General features: G+C 40.7%; 1 protein-coding gene across 16 annotated transcripts in view; it reads right to left on the reverse strand.

Annotated features, from left to right (window-relative positions):
- Nucleotides 1-13,640, reverse strand: part of LOC137357516 (dystrobrevin beta) — a 580,754-nt gene that overhangs the window by 417,976 nt on the left and 149,138 nt on the right. For 14 of the 16 annotated variants that reach the window (XM_068023985.1, XM_068023970.1, XM_068023952.1 and 11 more), the window contains one exon: nt 1,494-1,561. In XM_068023985.1, coding sequence (XP_067880086.1) covers nt 1,494-1,560 — 67 coding nt within the window. In that variant the 5' untranslated portion in view covers nt 1,561. Of the gene's footprint in view, nt 1-1,493; nt 1,610-2,976; nt 3,071-13,640 lie in introns of those variants that run through there. The other 2 variants (XM_068023890.1, XM_068023976.1) reach the window with 2 other exon arrangements.

The following is a 13,640-nucleotide window of genomic DNA, read 5'->3' on the forward strand; positions in this document are numbered from 1 at the left end:
ATGGGTGCTGATCAAGCAGGCTGCATTGTCCTGGATGGTGTCGAGCTTCTTGAGTGTTGTTGGAGCTGCACCCATTCAGGCAAGTGGAGAGTATTCCATCATACTCCTAACTTGTAGATGGTAGACAGGCTTTGGGAAGTGAGTTTACTCACCACAGAATGTCCAGCCTCTGACCTGCTCTTGTAGCCACTGTATGTGTGTGGCTGATCCAGTTCAGTTTCTGGTCAATGGTGACCCCCAGGATGTTGATTGCGGGGGATTCAGCGATGGTGATGCCATTGAAAGTCAAGAGGAGATGGTTAGATTCTCTCTTGTTGGAGATGGTCATTGCCTGGCACGTGTGGCGTGAATGTAATTTGCCACTTATTAGCCCAAACCTGGATGTTGTCCAGGTCTTGTTGCATATGGACACGGACTGCTTCAGTATCGGAGGAGTCATGTATGATGCTGAACATTGTGCCATCAGTGAACATCCCCACTTCTGACCTTATGGTGGAGGGAAGGAGGAAGGTGAATCTATATTAAACCTATAGATAGAATATTGAGGCAATAAAGAGGGTTTCACTAGGATGCTGCCCTGGTTTGAGGAATGCAAATACAAAGACTTGAAAAATTGGTGTAGTTTTCAACATAGGAGATTAAGGTGAACACGAGACGATTTGAGAGAGATATTTAATATTAGAATGTGATGTGAAAGAGTAGATAAAAACAGACTGTTTCCAGTGGTTGGGGGATCCAGAAAAACGGAACATCATTTTGGGATTAAATGCAAGTGTGAGAGGGCAGGAGAATTTTTTTTCAAGAGGGTTCAGAGACAGTGGAATGCGCAGAGTCAGTGACTGAAACAGAGACCATTTCTACATTTACAATAGGTTGGATGGGCAGTTGAAGGATGGGAAGTTGAAGCATTAAAGGGATATGAGAAAGAAACATGTATGTGGGATTAGTCCTACTGCTGATGTGGAGGGTAAACTGATAAATGGACTGGTTTGGCCAAACAGCCCATTTCTGTTTTGTAATTTCTATGTAAGATTCTATTCCCTTCAACACACTACTCCCATTGTCCAAGTTACCAGCTGCCACTTCTCTGCTACTTTTGAACTGGACACAAAGATATAAAAGCCTAGACTAAAGTAATGCCAACACTAATTTTCTCTCCATTTATAACCTGGAGAAAAACACAAACTCTGGATTGCTCCTTTTCACAATCTCGTTCCTACTCCCAGAAATACTGCAGCTAGTATGGGGCACTTGCCCGTTAAACAACAGAAAATCTACATCCTACCATTGCAATGTTCAATCTTGACACATGCACAATAATATTTTTTTTCCTGTCTAGCAGTTTAATAGTCTTCTAAAATTGTCCATTTTTATGTCTCCATTGGAATGATTACATTCATTTTTCAACTTTAATGGAGATTATACTTAGCCCTGCATCAACACATGAATATTCGTGGGCTTTTATTTTGAAATTACAAATACAAGGTACTCACTCATATCCATAAATAGCTGCCTCTTCTCGGCCATCTTATTCCCTCTTCTTCCACACTCCTCAATCATTCTGATGAAAGAAAAGAAGTGACTGTTTGAAGCAGCACACCAGCAGGTTCTGAAAACAAGATCATTTCATGTTCACCATCCATGTGTTGCTATTTTCCCTCAGATATACCACTGCAGCTCATCGCAGCTACCAACTGTTGGTGAAAAAAAAACCTAGAGCTTTGGTTTACAACTGTCCTTACCCTCGGTAAAATTGCCCTACCAAATACTCCAAATGAAAATGTACCAAATGGGCCAAACGTATGGTTAGCAGATTAATGCATCAGCCACTGGGCACAAGAGAAATGACTTGCAGTCATCCCAAGAGGTGCAAGTCCATGGAAATCTGCCATCCAAACATTTCATTAAACTGAGCAGCAGATCAAACTAACTAAACGAAGCCATAACAGCCTCATATCTATATTTTACAAATTTCATAGATAGACAGTTGCTTATAATTCAATTATTTTCTCAAAATTCATGTGTACTAAAGTTATCCCTATTTTTCACTGAAAGTGACTACTGAAACCAAGTTAATCCTACCATTTAATAGGGCATTTAAACATCTGAATAGGAAAGAGATATTTAGAAGTAGGAGAAAAGAACAGGGAAATGGGATTAACATAGATAGCTGTACCATTGAACTAGCAGTGACATAAAGATGATGGGCCTGTGCTGGAAACGTTAAAATTTATTTGCTATTCCTCTTTCCTCTGGCCATTACACAGGGAAAATACTCAAAATTGCAGATGCTACCTTAATGAAGCATGATAAGTATTATTACTGTGCCATTCAAGGTGTCACATCACCAAATAGACTTTGCCATACATTCCAAAACTTGTAAATCTTTTTGTTTGAAACTTGGAAAGCACATGTAAGAAAAGGCTATGTCTGGCTGATTTTTAGGAACAGAAAGACCATCTCTAAAGCTGCACCTGATTTAAAAAATGAAAAACTACTCTTCAAAAAACATGTTTTATTAAAAATAACTTTTTTTTTTAAAAACAAGCTCACTGATGAAATGTACATTGTTTCCAAGCTTCAGTTAAATAGTTCAATGGGATCAATTTTTCCATTTTGATGTTTGTAGCATTAGAGAAACAGAGACTCAATTTATTAAACTTATTTTTAAATACAGTGTACTAAAATTAAATTAAAAATCAGTTTTCATAAAATCCTAAAGCTTATCCAATATAACATCTGATGCACAAGTCTGCTCTTGGTGTATTGCAGACTTAATTCCGAACGTATTAGTGCAGTGGATACCTACATTTGTAAATATATCAGCTCTCAAACAATAAAATGGAACAGAAAGGCATCTTTCAGCTGGCATAAAATTGGTACAGTAGTTTTTTTTTTAAAAAGGAAGCATAATCTATTACATTCTTCAAATAAAAGTGTACAGTACAGATTAAATTAAAAGACAGTACAGCAGACCTGGTCATTGCTGCTACATTCAACATCCTTCCATTTTTACCCCTAATTTTCTTTCCTCCTTAAGAGCAGAAGGTACTAGCTAATGCTCGAGTATGGCTTCATGGAAACCAGCCACAAGCTAGTACCTCAATGGCAATTCTTCATGCGCAAGCTTCAACAGTGAGTGTTGGCAGTGTCTGAGAGTGGGGTGGGGGGGGGGGGGGGGGTTGGTTAGCCTTAGTTACCACTTTAACATACAATCATGACCTTGCTATGAAGTCAGAAAGCTGAAATTTGTGCAATGGAGGATGGCCATAGAATGTGCTGACTGCAGGTCCTGTTGCAATTTTTATGTTGGAGCCTTATTAATATGTACTGCGCAGCTCTAACATTCAAAATCAACAGAGCAGCTGAGTCTTTATACAGTGTTCAAAATAGGATCTGTGGAAATACATCAATGGATTGTCCCACCACACTGTGAACAAATCAAAATAAATGAAAGTAGGGGGAAAAATATTCAGCAAGAAAGTTAATAGGTGATAGTGAGGGCTTGGCTGACCAAAGAATGCATGTCGCATTGCACGGAAAATTTGATCCACAAGGAGAAAATCTAGCTCTAAATTACAGCATTACATAAAGATATACACACCATAATAATGGCATCACTTCCATTAAACATACTGAAAAAAAATAACTTCACAAGTAAAGAAAATGGTTAAGAAGCTTTGATCATTTTAGGCAGGCACCAGAGCAATAAAGAAACAGAAAGAAATTAATATGCAGATTTACTTCAAGAAGTGAAAACAGAAAAATTGTGTAAATAAGAACAGATCCTCAGCATCTGGAGAGACAAAAGAAAGCAATTCTGACAAAGGGCCTGAACCCAAAACATTTACCTATCTTATCTTTTTGCAGATGCTGACAAACCTTCTTTCAATTATATATTTCGAGCATGCTTTCTAAGTCTGTGGCATGGTATATTCACAAAGCAATTTTCAAACCGACCATACTGAAAGAGTTTAATGTTTTGCCAAGTTACACTTAGTTTTATTCATTCGCATTGAAGATAAGTGTGATCCTTAAGATGTGGCATGTACAAAAACTACACACTTTAAATAAACACAAAAGCGTCATGTAGTCATACTGTGGAATTAGTGGTGTATTGATGAAGGCATTATACAAATTCAAACTCCAAAGGTGACAACATCTAATTTACACAAAGCAAAGTTCCATTAAGTGCACTGAGATAAAAGACCAGTTAACCTGTTTCAGGGTGTTGACTGAGGAATAAATGTTGGCCAAGCCACCAGAGAACCCTCATACTCTTTGACAAATATTGGCATGCACCTGAACAGGCAAATGGGATCTTGGTTTAATGTCTCACCCAAATAACAGCTCAAGAGATCTATCAGCAATGGCCCATTTTCAGATGAAGGTTCAGGCCATCCCAACACTGTCGACCTCGCAAAGTCTTCCTGACCAACATTTGGAGAGCTAAATTCAAGCCAATTAATCAAAGACCATGGCAAAAAAAAAAAAGAGTTCAGTCTCTATTAGAAGAGGTTTTTGGAAAATGTCTAAGCTCTTTACAATACACAAAATACATTTTAAAGATAAACTTGTAATTCTACTGCAATTTTTCACACTTTAAACTTATGACACCCTTCACACAGGAATAAAAACACCGAGAAACCCAGGACTTGTTTACCTACATTATTATTTTTATATTTCATTAAGTGCGCAACATACTTGCACACAGTCTTAAGACCTGAAGGCTGGCTACCATGAATTTGAGATGATTCTATATTTTTCACAATGGTGAGATACAATGGACCCTAGAGGTTGCCCAAGAACACTCAGGCTGCAACCACAGGTTTCCAACTGAAGGGTGATGAAACACAAGAGTTTGGATTTATTTAAAACTTTAAATTTTCAGCCAGGCCACAAGATGGAGTATTTTATGGAAGTAAAAATGTTTCAATCCAGACATGAAAATAAGTACACCAGTTCTTTCCCACAAAATAAAACTGGTATTAGATGATTGTGGAGTGCTTTTAAAAGCGGTCATTAAGAGGAGACTGGCTTCCCTACCTTATTGCATGGGGCAGAAGTGTGAGGCATAACCAAACTGACTGGAATACAAGAGAAATAATTTTTAATTTGTAAAACATATACTGCATGTATTAACTGGTTCGGTATGTCCAGGCAGCAGTCCATTTAATGAAGATATCATGGTCACTCTTCTTTGAATACACAACTACCTTAACCTGATTATCGTTGAAGGGAAACGCTCCACATTAGTCAGATGTACCTTTTTAATCACTTGTTAATGCTCCAGAAAATCCTACAGTGCCCTTGAACACCCAGCTTCACTTATACAGCAGAACTATAAGCCTGAGCACTTGTCTTTCTCAGCTCCCAGGAACTGTTACTACCTGGCTTTTGCAAGCAGAAGTTGTGAAGTATTGTTTCTCATACCATTAAGTGAAGTTTACAGAACAGATTTGCAAATCATCAGGAAAACCATGGATGATCATGAGGGCCTTCAATTTTATTTATATCCGACCCTACTCTAGCATTGGAGGACTTTCAGATCCACTATCTCCAATTAACTTTTGGTTAATTTTGACTTGTTGGTTTGCAAATCTAAAAGACTAGACCTATGAAAAGACTAAAATTTCATTTACCAATTGCCACTTACACTACCGGTCTTCAAACTTGGGGTCACCTGTGTCTTCAGATTTGACTGATTTACTGGCTTGTTATTTCTGTTGCTATATACATTATTTGGAAGAAAAGTTTTCTGCAATGATCGTACTGTTTCCCATGGGTAGCGGATGGTATCTTTAAAAAAAAAGGTTGTGGGGAATCACCAGGTTTTACTAATAGTTAAATGGTCTCAGGAGTGCATCAATGTTCGGAGGTGGTCTCTGAGTATGTATTGATATTGCAGAGGGTCTCTGGGTATGAAGCAATATCTGTCGGAGTTCCCCCACACCAGAAAAAATTGAAAGCCCTTAAGGTACATGAGCAATACTGTAACATTGTACTAAATTATTTTTAGTGGGGGAAGGGAACTCAGATTCACACATTGAAACTTTTGGTCATTAAAAAAATTAAAAGCCTTGAGTTAAAGGGCCTGGAAAGAGATATATAAATGAAGGATGGAATAATCTCACCATCACTTCAAGTGCACTTCTATAAATGTTATTTCTACCTTAATTTTGATAAAGACACATTGCTAAAGAGTTTCAAGTGCCTCAAGGACAAACCTACAACTGACATAACACAGCATAACTGCAATTTCCTCAGCAAGCTACCCAGCAGCTGAGTCTATCTTGAAACAATCACCACATTGAAACAATAATGTCTCTTCAATGGGAAAATACAACGCTAAATTCAAATGAAAGTTTGTTGACTAAGCATATTGTGTGTCTGAGAGATACCACATATGCAGTGTGCTAGTATTAATCTGGATTTACTGAATGAATCCACAGTTGGGATGGGTATGCATGTTTTCTTTTAAATCAGTGAATAAAAATATTTATACTACTGAACTGTCAATTACAGGCACAGTATTAGACTATTAGTCAATACAAGTAGTAACTCCAACTAAGCAGCCCTATTGGTAACCTCTGATCTGCAGAGGACAGAAATCTGTACAGTACATGAGACATTTCTGCTTACCTGGTAAAATTGCAGGTTGAAGAAAAGGTTCCAAAGTTAGTAATAATGCTTGAAGAATAAATTAAATTGAATTGATAGTTATGGGATAAGAGCCATTTCCAGCACTGATAAAGAGCGTACACCTGAAACATTAATCTGTATTTGCATAGATGCTGACAGGCCTATTTTTATTTCGAATTCTCAGCATTTGCTGTTCTTTTTCTTTTTACAAGAGCCACTATGCTGCATTATATTTCAACCTCTGGAAGTATCATGAACCGTCAGAAAGAACATTTTTAAACAGTGTTACAGAAACATTCTTCAAATTTTTGCAGTCAGCAGTTGAACAGCAAAGAGCAGAGGAGTGAAAAATTCCAGATCATCACACACACAAGAAAGACTGAGGTGCCTGGGTGGTTTTGACCACTTCACTGTGCTGCCACTATGAATGCTTGCTCACATTCTACTAGTCCAATACTCACAACAATACAAAGGGACACAGATTTAGAAATGAGTTTTTTCTGTATCAACAAAAAATGTTTAAAAAGATACTATTTACATTGTCTTACTAAAATTGCACAAAATATCAAATCTAAAGAAATAAATTCATTCCTCCTGAGAACCATAAATAAACTAGGAAACGAAACTCTTACGAGATGATTACTTGCTATTGGAAACTGCTTAGGATTTTAGAGAAACTCACTAAATCAAACTAGTCTTTAGTGCGGCACACATCACCTTTGTGTGGACTGAACAGTGTCATTTCTCTGACAGTGCTATAGGGCAAACAGCCAGGGCTCATGTACTCTGCACATTTAGTACTGTACTGGCACTCTATCCAATTAAAAGCAGATACACTGCAACTCTACAGAAGTGCTTTCATTATTCAAGCACACAATATTTATTAATCCCTCCTCGTCATTCTTCAGATTTGACAACATTAACCAAAAATCTAACAGTTCACATCATTAAGTATTCCTGTGTTCTTCTTCACTTCAAGTATCATAGAAGCTTACATCACAGAGGGAGGCCATTCACCTGATAAAAGGTTTGAAAGGGAAGACATAGAGAAGACATTTCCATTTATTAGCAAGATCAAAACTACGGACCATAAATATAAAAGATTGTCAATAATAAGTTTAATCAGGAATTCAAGAGAAACCTCTTTATCCCAAGAGTTGTTAGAATGTGGAGCAGTTGCGGCAAATTCATAGATGCATTTAAAGGGAAGCTAGGTTATCACATGAAGGAGAAAGGAATAGAAGGATATGTTGATGGGATTAGATTAAGAAAGTGGGAGGAGGCTGGTGTGGAGGGCAAACACCTGCATAGACCTGTTCAGCCAACTGGCCTGTTCCTGTGCTCTAACTATGTACTATTATGTAATACATTCCTCATCCAAGATCAGTCACCTTTCTTACGTTTCAATCATTCCGAGCAGCTCAGAGCCGTTGTGCTCAACACAGAATTCAGTTATCTCGATTTGTAACTGTCCTTATTACTTGTAATCTAAATCCAAACAAGACAGTCATCTGGTTTTTGTGAAAGTGTTAACTGAAACAAGCATCAGCTCTATTCCGACAACCAGTTTACACTTCAAACATTAACCTTTTCTTGCAAATGCTGAAAATCTGAATTAAACAGAAAATGTTAGTAATGTTCAGGTGCTCAAAGACATGCACATTCTGGCATTTTCTATTTTTATTTCAGTTTTCCAGCTTTTACTTTTTCATTTCTAATGTTTAATTCACTGACACTTCTCCTCCAGGAATCTGAGCTTTATAAAATGTCTGCTCCTCTCTCGCGATTTCCATTTACCTCCTTCACCATGTTCACCATCATAGTTGTCACTATGCATTCTTCTTTGTAACTATCTGTATGCAAATCCCATTTTGCCAGATCACTTTACTCAGCAGCTGCTTTCAGTTCCAATTCATTCTATATTGATTCTGAATGAACTTTAACCCTTCCTCTCAGACATAAGAAGTTTCTATGAAGCACTAAAATCTGTCTATGGACCAGCACATCAAACCCAAAACCCCCTGAGGAGCACTGATGGCAAGGCCCTACACACCAACAAGGAGTCAGCCCTGGATCGCTGGTCGGAGCACTTTGATACTCTCTTCAGCGTCAAGTGCACAGTGCATGATACTGCCATCAACTGCATCCAACAACAGCCTGTCAAAGAAGAATCAGATGAGAGCCCAACTCTGGAGGAAAGTGACTGCCATCAACCAGATGAAGAACAACAAAGCCCTGGGAGTCGATGGAATTCCACCCAAAGCCTTGAAGCATGGTGGCCCTACCCTATACACCAAGCTCCATGAGTTTTTCACGGCCTGCTGGGAACAGGGCAGGATTCCACAGCATCTTTACGATGCCGTTATCATCACCTTGGACAAAAACAAAGGAGAAAAATCAGACTGCTCCAATTACCATGGGATCACCTTCCTTTCTATTGCTGGGAAGATCTGAGCTAGAATACTTCTGAACAGGCTTGTGCCTACTATTGTGGAAGAAAACCTCCCAGAGAGCCAGTGTGGTTTCAGAGCAAACAGAGGCACCACAGTCCTGGTATTTACACTCAGACCATTACAGGAAAAGTGTCATGAGCAAAACAAAGGTCTGTATATCACTTTCGTAGGCCTCACCAAGGCACTTAACACTGTGAGTAGAGGTAGACTTTGGAAAATCCTTGAAAAACGTGGATGCCCACCCAGGTTCCTGGCCATGGTGAAGCAGTTCCATGAAAATCAGTGCAGACAAGTCAAGCAAAACAGCGACCTCTCGAGTCCCTTCTGAATCTCCAGTGGCTTAAAGCAGGGATGTGTGCTGGCCCCAACCTTATTCCCCATCTTTTTTCATCATGATGCTGCAGCAGGCAATGGAAGACTTTAAGGAGGGAGTTTACGCATGCTTCTGGACTAATGGAGGCCTTTTCAACCTCAGGCATCTTCAGGCTCACACAAAGACACAAGAAAAACTCATCCGTGAGCTTCTTTTTGCCGATGATTGTGCTCTCCTGGCCCACAGTCAGTCAGACCTGCAAAGTATAACAACACATTTTTCCGAGGCGGCACAACTCTTCAAACTAAAAATCAGTTTAAAGAAAACTGAAGTCCTGTATCAGCCTGCACCCCAAGAAGAATATAGACCACCAAGCATGGTCATTGAGGGAACTGAGCTGAATGCTGTCAAGCAATTTACTTATTTGGGCAGCGTCATCTCGTTGGTGCCACCATAGACAAGGAAGTGGACAATAGGCTTTCAAAAACAAACAGTACATTCGGAAGACTCTACAGATGAACGTGGAGCAACCACAGTCTCAGAGCACAGACCAAACTCAAAGTGTACAAAGCCATGTACCTCACCACCCTTCTGTATGGCGCTGAGTCATGGGTCCTATACCACCATCACGTACGCCTTCTAGAGCGCTTCCATCAGCGCTGCCTCCACAGCATCCTCAAGATCCACTGGCAGGATCGCATCTCAAACACTGAATTCCTGGAAACAGCCAACATCACCAGCATCGAGGCCATTCTCCTGCAAAGCCAACTGCGTTGGGCAGGTCACGTTGCCTGGATGGACGACAGTTGCCTCCCCAAGATCGTGTTGTATGGAGAGCTGAGCTTGGGTAAAAGGAACAGAGGGACCCCATGCAAACATTTCAAGAACTCCCTGAAGAAGTCCCTCTCTGTTTGCCACATCGACCATCGTCAGTGGGAGGCGCAGGCTACAGGTCGTGATGCCTGGAAATGCTACATCTGGAGGGCTACAGACACCTTTGAGACTGAGCGAAGAACCAGCATGAAAGAGAAAAGATGGAGAAGGATAGATCCAATTGCCCCCAGCAGTGACTACACCTTCACTTGTACCTGCTGGTCACGGATAGGCCTGACTAGACACCAATAGCCTGCAAACGATGACTACAACCTTCCCAAAATCTTCATCCGTGAAGAAATGCCGAGATGTATACCAAGCCCATTTTGCCAGATAACTTTTCTCAGCATCTGCTTTCAGTTCCAATTCATTCTACATTGATTCTGACTGAACTTTAACCCTCTCAGGTCTATATCTGATAATCAAACTCCTCTAATGACTGCTCTTCCCAACTCATTAAATGTACTCTTTACTATGCTTGTGTAGGATGTGTAGGATGGGGAAGGAAACTGCAGGGGATGGGCACAAACGAAATGTGGAGCTTATTCAAGGAGCAGCTAATGCGTATCCTTGATAAGTATGTACCTGTCAGGCAGGGAGGAAGTTGTCGAGCGAGGGAGCCGTGGTTTACTCAAGAAGTTGAAGCGCTTGTCAAGAGGAAGAGGGCGGCTTATGTTAGGATGAGACGTGAAGGCTCAGTTAGGGCGCTTGAGAGTTACAAGCTAGCCAGGAAGGATCTAAAGGGAGGGCTAAGAAGAGCAAGGAGAGGACACGAGAAGTCATTGGCGGATAGGATCAAAGAAAACCCTAAGGCTTTCTATAGGTATATCAGGAATAAACGAATGATAAGAGTTAGAACAGGGCCAATCAAGGATAGTAGTGGAAAGTTGTGTGCGGAATCAGAGGAGATAGGGGAAGCGTTAAATGAATATTTTTCGTCAGTATTTACAGTAGAGAAAGAAAATGTTGTCGAGGAGAATACTGAGATACAGACTACTAGGCTAGATGGGATTGAGGTTCACAAGGAGGAGGTGTTAGCAATTTTGGAAAGAGTGAAAATAGATAAGTCCCCTGGGCCAGATGGGATTTATCCTAGGATTCTCTGGGAAGCCAGGGAGGAGATTGCAGAGCCGTTGTTGTTGATCTTTAAGTCGTCATTGTCGACAGGAGTAGTGCCGGAGGACTGGAGGATAGCAAATGTTGTCCCCTTGTTCAAGAAGGGGAGTAGAGACAGCCCTGGTAATTATAGACCTGTGAGCCTTACTTCGGTTGTGGGTAAAATGTTGGAAAAGGTTATAAGAGACAGGATTTATAATCATCTTGAAAAGAATAAGTTCATTTGCGATAGTCAGCACGGTTTTGTGAAAGGTAGGTCGTGCCTCACAAACCTTATTGAGTTTTTCGAGAAGGTGACCAAACAGGTGGATGAGGGTAAAGCCGTGGATGTGGTGTATATGGATTTCAGTAAGGTGTTTGATGAGGTTCCCCACGGTAGGCTATTGCAGAAAATACGGAAGTATGGGGTTGAAGGTGATTTAGAGCTTTGGATCAGAAATTGGCTAGCTGAAAGAAGACAGAGGGTGGTGGTTGATGGCAAATGTTCATCCTGGAGTTTAGTTACTAGTGGTGTACCGCAAGGTTCTGTTTTGGGGCCACTGCTGTTTGTCATTTTTATAAACGACCTGGATGAGGGTGTAGAAGGGTGGGTTAGTAAATTTGCGGATGACACGAAGGTCGGTGGAGTTGTGGATAGTGTCGAAGGGTGTTGTAGGGTACAGAGGGACATAGATAGGCTGCAGAGCTGGGCTGAGAGATGGCAAATGGAGTTTAATGCGGAGAAGTGTGAGGTGATTCACTTTGGAAGGAGTAACAGCAATGCAGAGTACTGGGCTAATGGGAAGATTCTTGGTAGTGTAGATGAGCAGAGAGATCTTGGTATCCAGGTACATAAATCCCTGAAAGTTGCTACCCAGGTTAATAGGGCTGTTAAGAAGGCATATGGTGTGTTAGCCTTTATTAGTAGGGGGATCGAGTTTCAGAGCCACGGGGTCATGATGCAGCTGTACAAAACTCTGGTGAGGCCGCACCTGGAGTATTGCGTGCAGTTCTGGTCACCGCATTATAGGAAGGATGTCGAAGCTTTGGAAAGGGTGCAGAGGAGATTTACTAGGATGTTGCCTGGTATGGAAGGAAGGTCTTACGAGGAAAGGCTGAGGGACTTGGGGTTGTTTTCGTTAGAGAGAAGGAGGAGGAGAGGTGACTTAATAGAGACATACAAGATAATCAGAGGGTTAGATAGGATGGATAGTGAGAGTCTTTTTCCTCGGATGAGGATGGCAAACACGAGGGGACATAGCTTTAAGTTGAGGGGTGAAAGATATAGGACAGATGTCAGAGGTAGTTTCTTTACGCAGAGAGTAGTAGGGGCGTGGAACGCCCTGCCTGCAACAGTAGTAGACTCGCCAACTTTAAGGGCATTTAAGTGGTCATTGGATAGACATATGGATGAAAATGGAATAGTGTAGGTCAGATGATCGGCGCAACATCGAGGGCCGAAGGGCCTGTACTGCGCTGTAATATTCTAATTCTAATTCTAATGCTTCTTGATATGAATTCTCTAAATTCCCCTCTCTAGCAGTTTCAGTTCAATCTACACTGTGGCTATCCTGGTCTGCAGTTCCATAGCATCCCCCATTTATGTGTCATCCTTAACTCAGTGGTGGCACTCTTGCCTCTGAGTCATAAGGCAGTAGGTTTAAAAGCCCTCTACAAGGATTGAACACTTGCACTTCTGTACACCACTGAGGGAGTGCTGTACTGTTGGAGTTACCATCTGTCCTCTCAGGTGGATGTAAAAGATACTGCATTACTATTCAAAGAGCAGGAAAGTTCTCCCAGTGTCCTAGCCAACATTTGCCCAATAACCAGTACCTAAAACGGAGGATCTTGGTATTTATGTCATTTACGTTTGTGGGAACTTGCTGTGCACAAATTGGCTACCATGTTTCCTACATTACAACATTAACTACACTTCAAAAATACTTCATTGGCTTCAAAGCACTTTAGGATGTCCTGAGGTGGCTATATAAATGCAAAACCTTGTTTTGTTTCATTGGTATTGGAAGGAGGAAAATTCTTCCTTTCAGGATACATGGAAAGAAGTTCAACCAATTTCTGGATGGCAATCAGTCCTTTGATCTTTCTTCTCCTTCACCTTCTTCTGATCCCATTTTTGATTCCAACTTGCACCTCTCTGGAGGACTGTTTTTTTTAAAGGCTATCATCTCCAATCTTCTCTCTCTGACTCTGAACACTCTGGCCTCAGCAGGAACATTAGCTTCAATGCTCATAAAGAAGAA

Source organism: Heterodontus francisci, chromosome 3, assembly GCF_036365525.1.
Source record: "Heterodontus francisci isolate sHetFra1 chromosome 3, sHetFra1.hap1, whole genome shotgun sequence".
Taxonomy (NCBI): domain Eukaryota; kingdom Metazoa; phylum Chordata; class Chondrichthyes; order Heterodontiformes; family Heterodontidae; genus Heterodontus; species Heterodontus francisci.